Genomic DNA, 16,068 nt, shown 5'->3' on the forward strand with positions numbered 1-16,068 from the left:
AAATTTCAGAAATTTACAACTGTAAAAATATTTTTTTCACAATTTCATTGTGACCACCCCCCTCCCAAGGTCTAATGGTCCATCCCTTAGTGAATGCGATGTAGTTGATTAACCGCGATTATCTTTCCTGACCGCTATGTGTTGGAGTTATCGCAAACTCGTCTGATATAAAAAAGACAAAATTGAACCCCCACAAATGAAAAAAACAAAACAAAAACAAAAACAAAACAAAAACAAAAACCAAACCCCCAAACCGCCATCATAAGAGGTAGTTGCAGGTAACTTCGCGTGTTCATGCTATCAGAGGTATGTCCTGTTTTAATCTGTACGCCAAAATCCAAAAGGATAGATCGGGCTCTATTTGAGCATAATCTGCTACAACTGTGATGTATATATACTCAGCGCAGACATTGGTTATATTTGGTCAATTAAGCAATAAAGAGCAGAGCCAAGTCTTCATTTATTTGCACAACAAGAAACCAAACACCCCCAAAACAAACAAAAACAAAACAAACAACAACAAACAAAAAATCTTTCGCCATTGTGTATATATCCAAACGAATTGTAAACCACACGGGAGCAGATTGTCGAGGCATAAACTTGGTACATGGTTAGATATTCCATAGCGTCTAAAACATCGAGGAAAATTTATAATAATACAGATGATAATCTTTGTAAGGTAATATATGAAGTATAAGCCTGTAACAATTTTTACCGTCCAGATATTGATGTTCAACGATTTTTTGTTACTAAAATACATATCGGTCAATGTTATTATATTGCGTACGGTATTACATACGCATGTGAGCGTTAAGGCGAAACTGTATGCAACTCCGTGTCTGTGAATCGTCTTGGACCGTAAGTATGTACACACGGTATTAAACTTAAGATTTTGCCTCGGGCTGTGGGTCGGACGCGCGGGCGTCAGAAATGCATCTGTCAGTAAGGCGACAATTTGCTTGAACGACCAGGTAAGTATTAATTAAAGGAAAGGGCAGCTAGTTGTTTACTTATATCATAAATAATAGAAGCAAGACTTTACTTAATGCTCACTTATACATGTTTATATAAAGAACAGTGCTGCCTCCGCAGCACAGGCAGTTTCTGCAGTTGTATACGCATCTTCAACAAGTGTCGGGTTTAAATAGGGAAGAACTTGAAACAGAGTTGCACCTGAACGCAAGTTCAAGGCGTCAGCATTCCTACCTCAGCGATCACTCCATGCACGTTGAAGTTCCGTGGAATAACAATTTTCAGGAGTAAGTGGTTGGATTCTTCGATAATTTGCACGTGCACTTTCTCAGGAAAAATTGAAACAAGTTGAATAGCTAAAACTTTAAGCACCGTGTGTAAAATTTATTCCAATTTAAGTATTGAGACTGGTCGGCGGTGACCTGGGAATCAGATTTTTCTCAATATAGCAACAAAAAGAAAGAAAGAAAGAAAGAAATATACCTTTTAGCTCACGTGTTCTCATATACTTGAGCTAACCGATATCTGTCTGTCTTTCTGTTGGCGCGATATCTCAAGAACGTACGGTAGATGGTATTGGAATGAAGTCCACCACATGCATTCTGTTTAGGAATGGCAAAAAGCGACTATAGTTTTGATAGGTGTGGCTTGCATATTTTTGCCTAATAGCATAATTACTGTGATTTTAGAAAAAATCTGATATACATGGAGAACCTGAACGACTACACACAATTTGATGAGATTTGCTATAAATATTGATCGTATTAGGATCTATCAACCATGAAAGCTGTTAAGGGGGGACATGAAAGATAATTACTAATTTTCATATTTAATGAACTTTCCTAATTAGGGATATATATCTTGATTGACTCAACCAAAGTTGACGAAACTTAGTATGAATCGAAGATACTATGGTCTTATATCATTGAAAATGATTCAGCATTTTTACTTCCACTAATTACTAAGTTGCATATTTAACGATCTTTCTGGATTAATTTTCTTAAGTTGACGAAACTTGCTGTGTACATTGAAGATTCTCTGATATAATGCATTCATTACTGAAATTTATTGTAGACGTTTACTCCAGCAAATTACTTATTTGCATATTTAACAAACTTTACAGATCAAGGATGTATATCTGAATTGACTCGGTCTAAATTGACGAAACTTGTACATTAAAAATGCCATCATATAACATTATTGAAAGGCATTTAGCATTTTTACTTCAGCTACGGTAATTACTAATTTGCATATTTAATGAACTTTCCTTGTTTGATATACACCTAAATAGACTTCATCAAAGTTCATGAAACTTGCTATGTACATTGAAGATAGTATGATATCACATTATTGAAAATCATTCAGCATTTTTTAAAGTAGATGATTACTAATTTGCATGTTTTCTGTTAACTTTCCTGCTTAGGGATCACATATATCTGGATTTACTTGATCAAAATTGACCAAGCTTGTTATGTACATTGAAGATAGTATGGTACAACATTATTGAAAAACATTTAGCATTTTTACTTCAGTTAATTACTAATTCCATATTTAACGGACTTTCCTAATTAAGGATATATATTTGAATACACGACAAAACTTGATGAATCTTCTATACTGAAACACGGGAGCAGTTTCAGTTCATATCTGGTTACTGTATGAGTTTTGTACGGGCGCGTACAAAATTCAGAGGCAAGCTCAATATCATGCATTGCGATTTCATCTATGACACTTAAATACATCTTACTAATAGTGAGATCCAGTTTGTTCCGTATAGTATTTGATCCGTATACACAGACGAACAGAGCAGACTGATATACAGACGAACACTGTTGTTTTATCGCAGGGACCGTAGAGTTAGAGTGATACATAGCGTAATACACAGCCCTGCCACGCAGAGCTAGAGTGATACAGTAACCTTGAATCCTTGCTGCGCAGTTCCGTGCGGCCGTTGTGTGCGTGTGACACGAGACCCCTTGTTTGCTCAGTTCAACGAGGCGTGTACCTTTGTGTCCTGCCAAAGGTCAAAACATCAGCTGCCCGTGGTTTGTCCCGTGGTTAGGTCACACAGCCTGTATCTGCTGGTTTCTCGGTCTCCGGACACTTTAATGACACCATGCGCACAGTGTAGACATGACCAGCCGAGACACTGCGGGTTCTTCTCTGTACAAGGACTACGTGGACGTTCTGGCGAAAGTCAGGCAGTTTTACGGTCGGCTTGAATTTGACGCGAGGAAAGGTACCAGCGATTTCCGTGAGTTGCAGATGATACTGGGGTCATCCAGTAATGGCGATGGTCCGATTGAGTCCACGCTGGAGCAAGTCTACAAAAGTTTTGCACCGCCGCACAGACTCAAGCTTGACTTCAGGTACTCGAGCAAGGAAGTCCTTCTGAAACAATTGCGAGACCTTCTGGCTTACGAGAAACGCGACCCGAAAATGGAAGACAAACTGAAAGTCCTCGTGGACAAGATACTGCAACTCAGGTACAAGGACGGGTTTTGCATATCGGGGCCGAACGCCCTCGCAGATGCTTTACCAACGAAGATACCGGGCTATGTCCACGATATGTTGTTAAACCACCAGTTGGATATAACTTGGGAGACGGAGTCGGGCTTTCCGTCGCATAGCGAGATCTTCCGTAATCCGCCAGTGTTGGCCTGGAAACTCCGAAAGGCGCTGACGATTTACCAAATATTCAAAGAGAGGGGTCAAATTCACGACCACTACCAACTCGAAAACCTGTGTCCCCCGATTTACGCCAAAACGATGGCCTGGCGATCTTGGTACGAATGGACATTCGTAAACAGTGGGCAGGAACTACCCGAACTGCGCACAGAAATCGGAGAGTTGCCCCATTGGATCGACAAGGAAATCCAGGATTTCCTCAATGCAGAGTCACAGGAGGAGTGCTACGTCCACGGAAACTTTGCCGTGTACTGCCTTGTTTTGAAGGATGATTTGTACGGGAAGAGGAGGAGCGCTGGCAAAGACAGTAAGAAAGGGCAAAGGGAATTACAGGTGAGGGAACCAACGACGGTGCCAATGAGAATAAGTAATTTTCAAGAGAAAAGCAGACAAGGGTTAAGGGGATATGTTGCCAATACGACAACTTTCTTCTCAGGTATCGACCATTAGATATTTCGAGGGAGTCGTCGCAAAGTGGAAAAATCTGCCCACTGGGACACCTTCAGCAGTTGTACCTCCTCATAGTCCAGTCAATCTACGAGATTTTGGCACCTAACCCACCACAATTGCAACAGAATTTTTTTCTTCAGAATGCATTTCAGAGAGGTACCCAGAACAACATATTAAAGTTTACTCGAATCCACCTTGGGGAAATATGTCTAATTTGCATAAATCAAATATGGCTGCCAGCCATCCAACAAAATAGCATAATTGGCCATATATCACATGTTAAACAAGCTTTTTTCAGTGATTTCAAAGTCTGACACTAGTTATTTGGCCCAGGGAATCATTTTGGAGGTATAATGTTTCATATAGGCACTTCATTAATTTGCATAATTTCAATATGGCGGCCAACATTCTTACAAAAGACATTTTCGGTCATATACTACATATTAAACAAACTCTTTCAGTAATTTTTAAGTTAAAAGTATATTTCTTTGGTATGGACAAACGTTTTTCGAGATGCAATGATTTGAAAAGGTAATTTGTTAATTTGCATAAATCCAATATGGTGGCCAACATACCTACAAAAGACATTTTCTGTCATATACCACGTATTAACCCTTTGGGCGCCAAGGTCTATTTTTGTCTACTTTATAAGATGTACCACAGTCATTTTTTCTGCCTTTTGCCAAAATTTTGATAAAAAAATGTAGCTGATGAAAAATGATATCCATCTGGTCAAAAATTATGAAAAAAACGTACAGAAAAGTTCGCAGAAATTGGTAAAATATTGCATAAAATTTTTGTGTAAAAAATTACAGCAGTCAAAGGGTTAAACAAGCCATTTCTGTGATTTCAAAGTTAAAAGTATATTTCTTTGGCATGGACAAACAATTTTCGAGATGCAATGATTTGCATACTTAGGTATTTCGTTAATTTGCATAAATCCAATAGGGTTGCCAACATACATACAAAAGACATTTTCTGTCATATACCACGTATTAACCCTTTGGGCGCCAAAGTCTATTATTGTCAACTATATAAAATGTATCACAGTCAATTTTTCTGCTTTTTGCCAAAATTTTGATAACAAAATGTAGCTGCTGGAAAATGATATCCATTTGGTCAAAAATTATGAAAAAACGTACAGAAAAATTCACAGAAATTGGTAAAATATTGCATTAATTTTTTTTGTGTAAATAATTACAGCAGTCCAAGGGTTAAACAAGCTATTTCTGTGATTTCAAAGTTAAAAGTATATTTCTTTGGCATGGACAAATGATTTTTGAGGTGCAATGATTTGCCTTGGCTCTTCGTTAATTTGCATAAATCCAATAGGGCGGCCAATATACCTACAAAAGACATTTTCTGTCATATATCATGTATTGAACAATCTATTTCAGCCATCTTGAAATTTAAATATATTTCTTGAGCATGAATAAACACCTTTTGCGGTTCAATGTTTGTAAAAGACACTTTGATAAGTTTCAGAAATTAAATATGGCTGCCAAATTAATGACCAAATAGTTTCTTATATAAATAAGGTTCTGTAGAGATTTTAGCAACCGGAATATCAAAAAAAAAATGTTAAGAGGGCACTGCACCAAATGCAGCGTATTTTGCTCAAAATAATTTTTTTGCAAATATTCATCCAATTTGATTAATTTGTTAACCCAAGATTAAAAATTGGTTAGGCTCACCTTTTAGCTTGGCAAGCAGTCGTAAGTTGCATAATATAGAAGGGGTAATTTATGCAAATTTATGCAAATCGACCGATTTTCTGCTTCTCTTCTATCTGAATTTCGAGAATTGCAAAGAATATAACTCTAGTCTGGCTGGGTCAAATTTTCTGAAATTTTCACATTGTTTTTTAAACGCTATATAACAGAACAACTATTTTGTTTTGCAATAAAATTCTGATGCAAAAAATGTCAGACTCTTAAAAACTTGATCAACACATAAACTCACAAAAAATTGAAAATTGCATGCTTAGGAAAGGCTTAAAATTAATTCAAACAACTCATCAGCCCAACAGAATCCAACTGTTACACGATACAAGCATGTACATCTGGAAAAATGACACTTGGAAAAATGACTCAAGATGTACTTGTTTGTATTGTGTAATAGTTGGATTCTGTTTTTGGATTAATTATAAGCCTTTGCTAAAGCATGCATTTTTCAGATTTTTTTGAGTCTATGTGTCAATAAAGTTTTTATGAATCTGACATTGTTTGCAATAGTGCTAAGTTTCAATTTGTGTGTATTATGGCATTTTTTATTTTTGTCAAATCATTTTTTCTCTTTTTTAGCTTTGTTGTGTTTATTGTATTTTTGCTGTTATGTGTGATGACTTCTTACCTGTCATCTAGGGGATCTTATAAAGATGCACCCATCCATAAGAAGGGGGTTCAGTCTCAATTAAAAACTAAAGATTTTGAACACGTCGTTTTTTAACAGTAAACTTTACAGACTACATGTTTTGACACTGTACAGTGTTAAACACCCATACAAATTACGAAAATGCCGTACACAGATGAATCCAATGTTATTAATGTTATCCAATTATACGGTGTCGCTCAAATTTGATCTGAATTTGTACATACCAAAGATCAACAATAAGTGTTGTTTCTATCTGTTCAGTGCAGGAAAATTCTACGTTGATGTTATGACAATGATTTCTGCACAACCAGAAAAACAACAAGAAATATTTAAACCAAAAAAACAAGAATGACAAAGTAAATAACGTCTGAAACTTTAGGTACTGGAGGTCAACTTTAGCAACATGCATAGCAGAGAATGTTTCAACCATGGATGTACAAAAATAGACATCCATGGTTTGAGCAGGTCTGTTAATATATCACAGTTCATGAACAATCACAGGAAATGAATAATAAGCTGTTTCAGTTACTGCCACCACTCCCGCACATAATAGGTACCCTGCATACAAATAGGTTAAAGGTCAAAAACCTCTTACTCAGATGTGTGCGCTGTTTCAGTTATTGCCACCACTCCTGCACATTTGCAGGATTTCCCCCTTTTCTGACCTCATTTGCATATTTTTGACACTGAAACAACGTCACATCTCAACCCCTGCATCTACCTGTACACCAAATACTGAGATATGGTAGCTTTGTTGGTATGAGAGCCTTTGCGTGTGACGGACATACATCCGCACATACATACCTACATACAGGCATACAGACATACAGACGCCATAGACTCACCATATAAGCTCTTTTTGGTATTTATATCAATACCAAATATGAGCTGAAAATGAATATCGAAGGACTTAACAGTTTCTTCTTTATAGTTTCCTAGTGCTAAACACTATACCGAACCCTTATTTATATTAGAAGCTATTAAGCCATGGGGCATTAATATGGCAGCCATATTTAATTTATGCAAATTATCAAAGGTTCTTTGTAAACATTGAACCACTTAAAGTGTTTCTTCATACCCAAGAAAAATATTAAAAGTTTAAAATCACTGAAATAGCTTGTTTAATGCGTGGTATATGACCGACAATGTCCTTTGTTGGAATGTTGGCCACCATATTGGATTTATGCAAATTAACAAATTACCTATTCAAATAATTGCATCTCGAAAATCATTTGTCCATGCCAAAGAAATATACTTCTAACTTTAAAATCACTGAAATAGCTTGTTTGATACGTGGTATATGACCGAAAATGTCTTTTGTAGGAATGTTGGCCGCCATATTGGAATTATGCAAATTAATAAAGTGCCTTTATGAAACATTATACCTCCAAAATGATTCCCTGAGCCTAATAAGTAGTCTCAGACTTTGAAATCACTGAAATAGCTTGTTTAACATGTGATATATGGCCAATTATGTTATTTTGTCGGATGGTTGGCCGCCATATTTGATTTATGCAAATTAGTCATATTTCCCCAAGGTAGATTCGAGTAAACTTTTAATATGTTGTTCTGGGTACCTCTCTGAAATGCATTCTGAAGAAAAAAATTCTGTTGCAATTTGTGGTGGGTCTAACCCTATTTTGACTGGACTAACAATATCGGTAAAAAAAATATTCGCATATCGGAAACAAAGACAGTTACATGCCTGTAACCACAGTCGCTTGGTGGGCTATTCAGCTCTGGGACTATTCGCCCCATAGACGAGTGTACAGAAGCGAGAAACCACGTCACTTCTGTACACTCGTCTATGGGGCGAATAGTCCCAGAGCTGAATAGCCCACCAAGCGACTGTGCTGTAACTGTTGAAAAAATGTGCATGTGTTTCACCCTTTAAAAATCATGTCAAATCTTGGAACGGTTGGAAAAAAATTCAAGTCCGCACTCTGAGCACCCATCCCTATAACGTTTGTTCGGGTACTTGTATAAACTGTACAAAATTTCCTGTTCTTCACTGCCGTTGTCAATGTATCGACCAATTGCACCGTTAATTTGACCGGCACGTTCATCAGTGGTGTTTAAAGGTGGTCGACCCCCTGTCCGGATACTGTAGATTGCTTGGCCACCAAAGAGGGCCAGGGGCAAAAGCATAGTTCCATCGAGTTATTTAGTTTTTAATTATAATAGTGGATGATGAATTAGATGAAATCTATACACGCGTAGCCAACAGTGTTTTTACGCCGATACGTGACCTCACCTTCATGATATGATGTGGTGTGACGAGCGTGACGTGACGTGACGTGCGACGTGACATGACGCGATGTGATAATTACTATATTTTTGTTTAGCTCATCATATAATGCAATTGAATGATCAACTCGTTTGCATGGAGTCCTATGATCAATTCTAAACTTTCACTTTCATTTTCGTCGTACGATATGACAAAATCCAATCATAGAGTAATGTTGTTTAAATCTGACACAGAGTCACTACGAAGGTCGCGTGAACTACCCGATTTACGATGTTGGTGGCTAGGATATACCCAGGGGCACGTCAACAAGCCGATTTCGGAATTTTGTACTCACCAGAGATGTGTAATATTCATTACATTATTGTAAAATAATAGAAGAAGGTGAGGGGAAGGACAATCGAAATTTATACTTTAAGATCATCATGATCTCAAGTCGTCCCGACAGAAGTTGTGGGCAGATACACAACTTAACTGGCCTGAATATCTAAAACTCCACATCTTGTCCCGTTTTTGTGTCAGGTACGCTCTGTTCAGCGGTGTATATATCGCGAAAAAAAGCAGCCTTGTTTTGATTAATCTGACAGATGCACCTTTGATGGCGAGACCTGACCAAATATCATCATTAATATTTAGCTAGATGTCGAGATATTGCATACATGTCAGTGGTATCATCAAAGCATTCAATAGTATCTATATGTGCGAGGGTCATCGGGGATCAATTTTGACAGCTTAGCTAGCTAATGCAAACAAGTTTTTTGCATCGCATCTCGATAAATACTGGGTAGTCAGGACAATCGCGAGTGTCCATCGATAAACAAACCAACGGGCCGGTCCCATACTTTGAACCGTTTTGGAGTTCGGCTTGCAAGATGACAAAGCCCTGCCCGGGGACGGAGAAGACACCTCTGAGCTTTCCTGGTGAGATAAATCTTACTCTTCTCTGATTATGGCAATCCACACATAAATTGCAGATGACTAAAGATGCTTCTTGAGCACAGAGAGAGGTGTGCTGGTCGACATTTAATTTCAGTGTTAAGCAAACCATTTTATAGGGAAACAGTATAAGCCTTAATTTTGTGTGTCGCATGTTTCTCTTTTCCACTTCAAGTTATTTACCTTTTTCACCGCTAAATCATATATAATCAACATTCTCTACAGAGCTGGAGACCAACTGATCGATGCGAGAAATTTCTGAAACTTTTTTGGAAATATTAATTTTGCTGCAAACCAGTCAGTAATGAATTGTGACGGCCAGTCGCAGCTCCCCCTAAGCCATCATACTGTCCTCCTTTTTTTAGCTTTGCACAAAATCACGTATTTTAAGGTCTTCGACTTCAAACTGACAAATGTACACAGAATTGATCGAATATCTCTAAGCGGCAAATGTTCAACACGCGATGCCGGGAACAAGACCCCCGCAAACAACAACAACAACAAACAAACAGCGATAAACAACAAAAACGTGATCAGCTTTTCTACACAAGGGTACCCTGCCCGGACAGGTATATTTACGTCAAAGGTAAAATAAAGAGATCGCCATGTCAGACAGTTGTTGTAAGCTTATCATATCTCTGCACACTTCCTGAACTCTTACTAGTACTGCATTACGAGCGGGATACATTCCGTAAATAAATATTGCCCTTGAGTTATTATTATGACATCAACATCGATACGGCCGGTGCACGTGGAGAACAAAGTTACATTTGCGCATGTCCGTAGTTATCTCTCTTGTACATGTCGCTCTCTGGGGACAACGAGATAAGGGTGTATGCTTACCAGTTGGTGTGTCGAAAAGGAAAATAAAATTAGCTCCTAAGGCCGCAGAATAAAAATAAGGCATCAATGAAGTTTTTCGCATCTGAGAAACAAACAAATCATCAAAAAATTTTCAGTATGTTGAAGTGAAAGTGGCCACCATCTTCTGCGGTAACTCTGGGGGAGAAATAAAACTTTCAAGATACATAACAGCACGTTGAGCGTTAGTCAGGATTTTAACATGAATGGTTTTTCATGTTCCGACAGCGTAATGTGTGCGCGCTCTTATTTTCAACTTTTCCAGCCACATCTCAGCAGGTTTTCCCCCAACATTCACCCTCAAATATGTACTGGTCAACCCCTAACGGGTCATCATTTGACCATTCCAGGAGGAGCATACTCGGCAAAACTCTCCACGCACAGAGCGGCACTATCATAGAGTCAGTGGAACGCTTATTAAAATACCGATGTGAGTTAATTATTATCAATGAGTAAAATTATGTCAAATTTGCAAATGGCATACCGACAAAAACACAAGAAAATGGAATAAAGACAACAAACAAGCGGATCGTTCGTTGAAATGTATCACAAACATCTTAGCAGATTAATTGTGAGACATCACGTAATCACGTTACTATGAAAACTTCATTTCTATATGAAAAAAGGAGCATTTTAAGCAAGAAGTTTTCTTGTTTGTTGTTTTACTTACATTTATATGTTGTTGTTTTTTTTGTAATTCAATCTACCGTCTTTAGGGTGAGCCAGAAATGCTTTTATTGGTATAGTTCGGTATATGTGTATGCGTTGTGTATATTGGTCAAGTGTCTCAGCCTCGTCTTTTCAGTCTTTTGGAGTGGACGAAGGCCAAACGACGAGATGCTAGACTAGTGTGTATAGACAATCTGCCTGTACACATCAAGAAAGCTCTTGTTCTGTGCCAGTTGATTTCTAATCCTAGAAGTCGCCCAAATACAAAGTGAAAATGTACGACAACTAACTGCCAACAGCCAGGCAGGTGCTTTCAACTGAGGTCATTGAATTCACCACGATACAAAGTCCTAAACACCGAATACTAAATGTATAATTGTTTACTCTTTGCACACAAATTGATGGTATTGACACATTCATAACAGACAATTACATATGGAAGTGAAAAAATTCCGTTCATTATTTGTTATTACCAGGACTGGTAACATAGAATTACACCAGAGTTGTTATATATTTCTACATACACTTATTTCACACTGTAGTCTGTTTGTTATTTTCACTGGTCCTCCGGTCAAGTAAAAAAACTTGGAGGTCCTGCACTTGACTCACACACCCACTCATATCACTTCGTTTCGTCATCGGCTCTGTTCTTTCCTCTCTATCAAAGCCGTGTCCTCATGCGTACAATGCTTGTTCATAATACATGTAGTGATATCAGTGCACCACGGCGTGAGGGATCTGCAGATAATCGCAACCAGACATTCAGGTAACTTTAAAATGTTCCCTGTCTGACCAAATAATACCTGCCTTTTTACATGTAATAAATGTCTTTCATACTGTATACCCCTACCCGATCTCAAGAATATTATTTCAACCAATCCATGGGAAGGTAACTGTAAACTTCACTTTTCCAGTGCAAATATACTCCAGGCAGACATGCATGCAGGCAGTTCTTTCCTTCTCTGCCTTCGTCAATGCACGTGTGGACGTGTAATACCTCATTCAAACGATTTACAAGACTACTAACACGTTTGCATCAAGTCACTTTATACATAACCAGCTAATCTGCTGAAAAATGCAGTCAATGCTGTATCTGACAGTGTTTTAAATTTTTTCTTTCAGCTGTACATCGGCAGTGCTGTCCACGGTACTCTTCAACGCTGGATCCATGATTCCCACGCGCATTGCAAGGCGGTGTCGGCGGTCTTGAAACACCTGAGGAGTTGTCCGGGCGACACCTTCCTTCCTTACCCGGGTCCCGTCAGTACCATGGAAGCCTGCCTAGCCCTGGCAACCCTGCTGGGCAAGCAGGCAGCCATCTTTATAATCAGTAGCTACGGCAACAAGGAAGGGATGCTTCGTCGAGAGGAAGATCTAATAAGGCGGCTTAATTTATCAGACATGAGACTTGGTATGAACTATCCAGCTGATTACTAACCTTTCCAGGCCAGTTTCTACGTAAGCAGGGGTCCACATGCACCACTGAGATCGATGGAGTCGGGTCAAACCATTGTGGTGAAAGGGGCAATGTCTGAAAAAGAGAGTGTATGATTATTCAGTCTTTTCACATTCTCCTGTGATCTATTCCGCTCTTGGACTATGCGCCCCGTAGACGTGTACATTTGCTTGAGAAAAACGTCGAAGATGACATGGTGGCATAATCCCTGTACGAAATAGCCATTTGATTTCCTGACTTGGTTTTTCTCAAGCATATGTACACACGTCTATGGCACGCGTGCGTCTATTGGGCGCATAGTCCACGAGCGGAATAGATCACAGGGGACTGTGGTCTTTTCGTGTGAGTTTTTGATCATTGAAGCTGAAATACTTGACCTTGAGTGGTGCTGTGAATGCGACGTCGAGTAGAGCAGCTTTTGCTGGATTACGCCAGCCCTGCTGTGTAGACTCCGCTCTGAATCTGATTCAGCTGTCATGAACTGAAAGTCAACCAAAATCAAACGTTTTGCATGACATGAAGACATACACAAAAGGCTGTTTCAAAAATAACTCATTTTGTATTCGTCAGCTTGAACCAAGTCTGTAGGTACATCTCATTCCTCTATAATTTTCAAGTCCAGTGTCATTCATATAGATGATCTGTCATTTTCTTCCATGTGTTCGGTCACAGGTACCTGAAGTTGTCAGCTCTGTTTGTATACTCCACGCACCTATGTTTTTGGTTAAGGTAGTATGCGCCTTGAACAGGGAAAGACTTAAACTTTTGCTCAAACTTTCCTCATTGAATCTTTGAACCATGCTCTTTCAAAATCATAAATAAAAATCGGGGTTCACCGTGCAAATTTAGGTACCAGAGAAACAAATTACCCAGATTTACCAATATTTAAAATTCAAAATGGCCGCCATCCCTGTGTTAATTACTTTATGGAAAAAAATATAATTTTCGATTTTCGAAAAAATAAGACGGTGAAAAGTTTTTACATCAAGAGCTTGAAAATGAACCCCCACACGTGGTATATCAGAAAAGAATTGTAAAAGTTTGAGAGTCAAAGTATCTGTCCACGAGGCGCATTCTACCTTAACTTTACATATTGTAACACAGAAGGGCGAGGTCATGTACAGTCTGGCTATTTCGGGTTAGAACCTGAAATCACCTAAACGCTGGTTAAACTAAAAGCTGAAAGATGCCTTTTATTTTTTATTTTTTGAGGATTAATTTATAATTTGCCATTTGACTGTTTGTACAAATGGACATGTCACTTTGAAATAATTGCAGGTTTCTGTTTGTGAGTGTCACTGTTGAAAAACTTATTTTGCGAGAGGTTTGAGTTTTACTTTGGGTTTAAAAGTTTGAGATTTGCCGTACATGTGCCATGGTTTGAGTAGTAGAGTCCCAGGACAGCATAGAAACTATGCAGAGACATCTAATGCACAAATTCCAAATATTGCAACTATTTTCTCATTTACTTTGATCTGCTTTCTCTTGAAGCCTCGCCCCAGTACATTTGACAATATACTTTATTACTTTATACTTCTTTGTGTAATCTTCACACTTGTTGAGACACTCAGTAGTGAGCATGCAATGCCTCAGGTACTGGGCATCACTATTGTTGAATTCAAATAAATTCAAGTGAATTCAAGTCAATTCTCAATGATTACAGTTCACAAAAGATCAAATTAATTTTCCAGCTTTGATGACAAGCTGCGCAGTACTTGACATCAACGTCAGCATGCTGTAGGCAGTAAACCAGGGGATGCAAGGATATATATATATAATATATATATATATATATATATATATATATATATATATATATATATATATATCATATTTTATATATAATATATAAAATACAATATTATTTATATATAATATATATATATATATATATATATATATATATATACTGAGAATCAAGGAACTTGTAGTTGTCACTCTACAGGCTGTTTCATGCGCTAAGCAATCATCAGGATTGATGATGATTGCTTAGCGCATGAAACAGCCTGATGATTGACTGATGATTGCTTAGCGCATGAAACAGCCTGTAGAGTGACAACTACAAGTTCCTTGATTCTCAGTATTACCGCCCTGCAGAAATGCATTGAGCACTATACTTTGCCTGCATTACAAGCAAACCATTTTCGTATATATAATATATATATATATATATATATATATATATATATATATATATATATATATATATATATATATATATATATATATATATATATATAATAGATCATTAGAGGTGACATTTACTGAGGTTTACTGAGGTTGAGCATTATTATGAAGATGGCCATCACAAAATATATAAAACCTAGTGTCTGTTGTCGGTATAATATTTGCCTTGAAATGGTTTGAGCTTTCTAAAACCTGAAGCAGACAGATTGTCATGGTTTGCAGAGATAATGGTGCTCAAAACAATCTCCATCGCTTTCTTACCAAAGGTTATACATTCAGTACATCAGTAATTTCTTTTGAGTCAACCATTTTTGCACAGATGTGCGCAGCAATTTTTTTTAAATACTTAAGTATGACCTTCAATTATATTCTTGGCCAAAGCTTATAATCTTTAAAGTTCAATGATATATTCTGATATCCAATACTTTTAAGTTGTTTACATTTAAAATGCCTGAAAATGCAAGTAAGAGACTTATACTCTCAGTACTTAAGTCAACTGAACTCAGTGTATCTCTGTGTAATTTAATGGCAGCGATAAGATAAAATGAAATCTACAGATGTTGTAATTTCTACAAAACAATGACAACAACATCAATAGTACATCTGGATACGCATATTGAAGGCCTGTACTTGTCAATTATCATCTTCATACCAGTCTTTTGAGTCTAGAAAACATTTTTGTATCAATCTGCATTGTCATGACAACACACTGATGTAGATAATTACACTGACACAATCAAAGAATGCACACTTTATAGCACGTTTCCGTATTCTGTGATTAACTCACTGTTAATTCTGAAGAGAAACTGCATTTTACTGGCTTCGTACAGCCTAAACTATTGTACTGCTCGGAATTAATCCATTGAGTGCTGTAAATTTTCCCACCAAAATTTTGTGCAACATTTCATCGATTTTATGAAATTTTTCTGTAATTTTGTTGATAATTTTGGATCAAATGGACATCACATTTCATTGCTTACAGTATTTTATCAAAATTTTGGCAAAAATTTTGAAAAAATTGACTGGGGTATATTTTATAAAGGCAACAAAATTTGACTTTGGTGCTCAAAGGGTTGAGATTGAATTTATGGCTATAAAACTGAATTGTGCAATACTAGGCAAACTGTTCTTACAAGAGAGTTTATCCCGGTAATAAAAGTTTTAAATTTCAGTGCAATTGAATGTTTTGTACCCAATAATGTGGCTATAACAAATTTTACCTTTCAGATCA

At 37.4% G+C, this 16,068-nt stretch overlaps 1 protein-coding gene across 1 annotated transcript; it reads left to right on the plus strand.

Annotated features, from left to right (window-relative positions):
• Positions 1-2,996: 2,996 nt before the first annotated feature.
• LOC139131398 (uncharacterized) lies at positions 2,997-13,674 on the plus strand. The gene is made up of 2 exons (XM_070697425.1): positions 2,997-3,993; positions 12,317-13,674. The coding sequence occupies exons 1-2, from the start codon at positions 3,106-3,108 to the stop codon at positions 12,629-12,631; spliced, it is 1,203 nt and encodes a 400-aa protein (XP_070553526.1). The 5' UTR covers positions 2,997-3,105; the 3' UTR covers positions 12,632-13,674.
• The last annotated feature ends 2,394 nt before the right edge of the window (positions 13,675-16,068 follow it).

Source organism: Ptychodera flava, chromosome 4 (genome assembly GCF_041260155.1).
Source record: "Ptychodera flava strain L36383 chromosome 4, AS_Pfla_20210202, whole genome shotgun sequence".
NCBI classification, from domain to species: domain Eukaryota; kingdom Metazoa; phylum Hemichordata; class Enteropneusta; family Ptychoderidae; genus Ptychodera; species Ptychodera flava.

Excerpts from the sequence above, each read along its gene's own strand:
- LOC139131398 (XM_070697425.1), top strand. The coding sequence starts at position 3,106 with ATGACCAGCCGAGACACTGCGGGTTCTTCTCTGTACAAGGACTACGTG. Across the intron at positions 3,994-12,316 it reads AAGGGCAAAGGGAATTACAG|CTGTACATCGGCAGTGCTGT; the intron begins GTGAGGGAACCA and ends TTTTTCTTTCAG.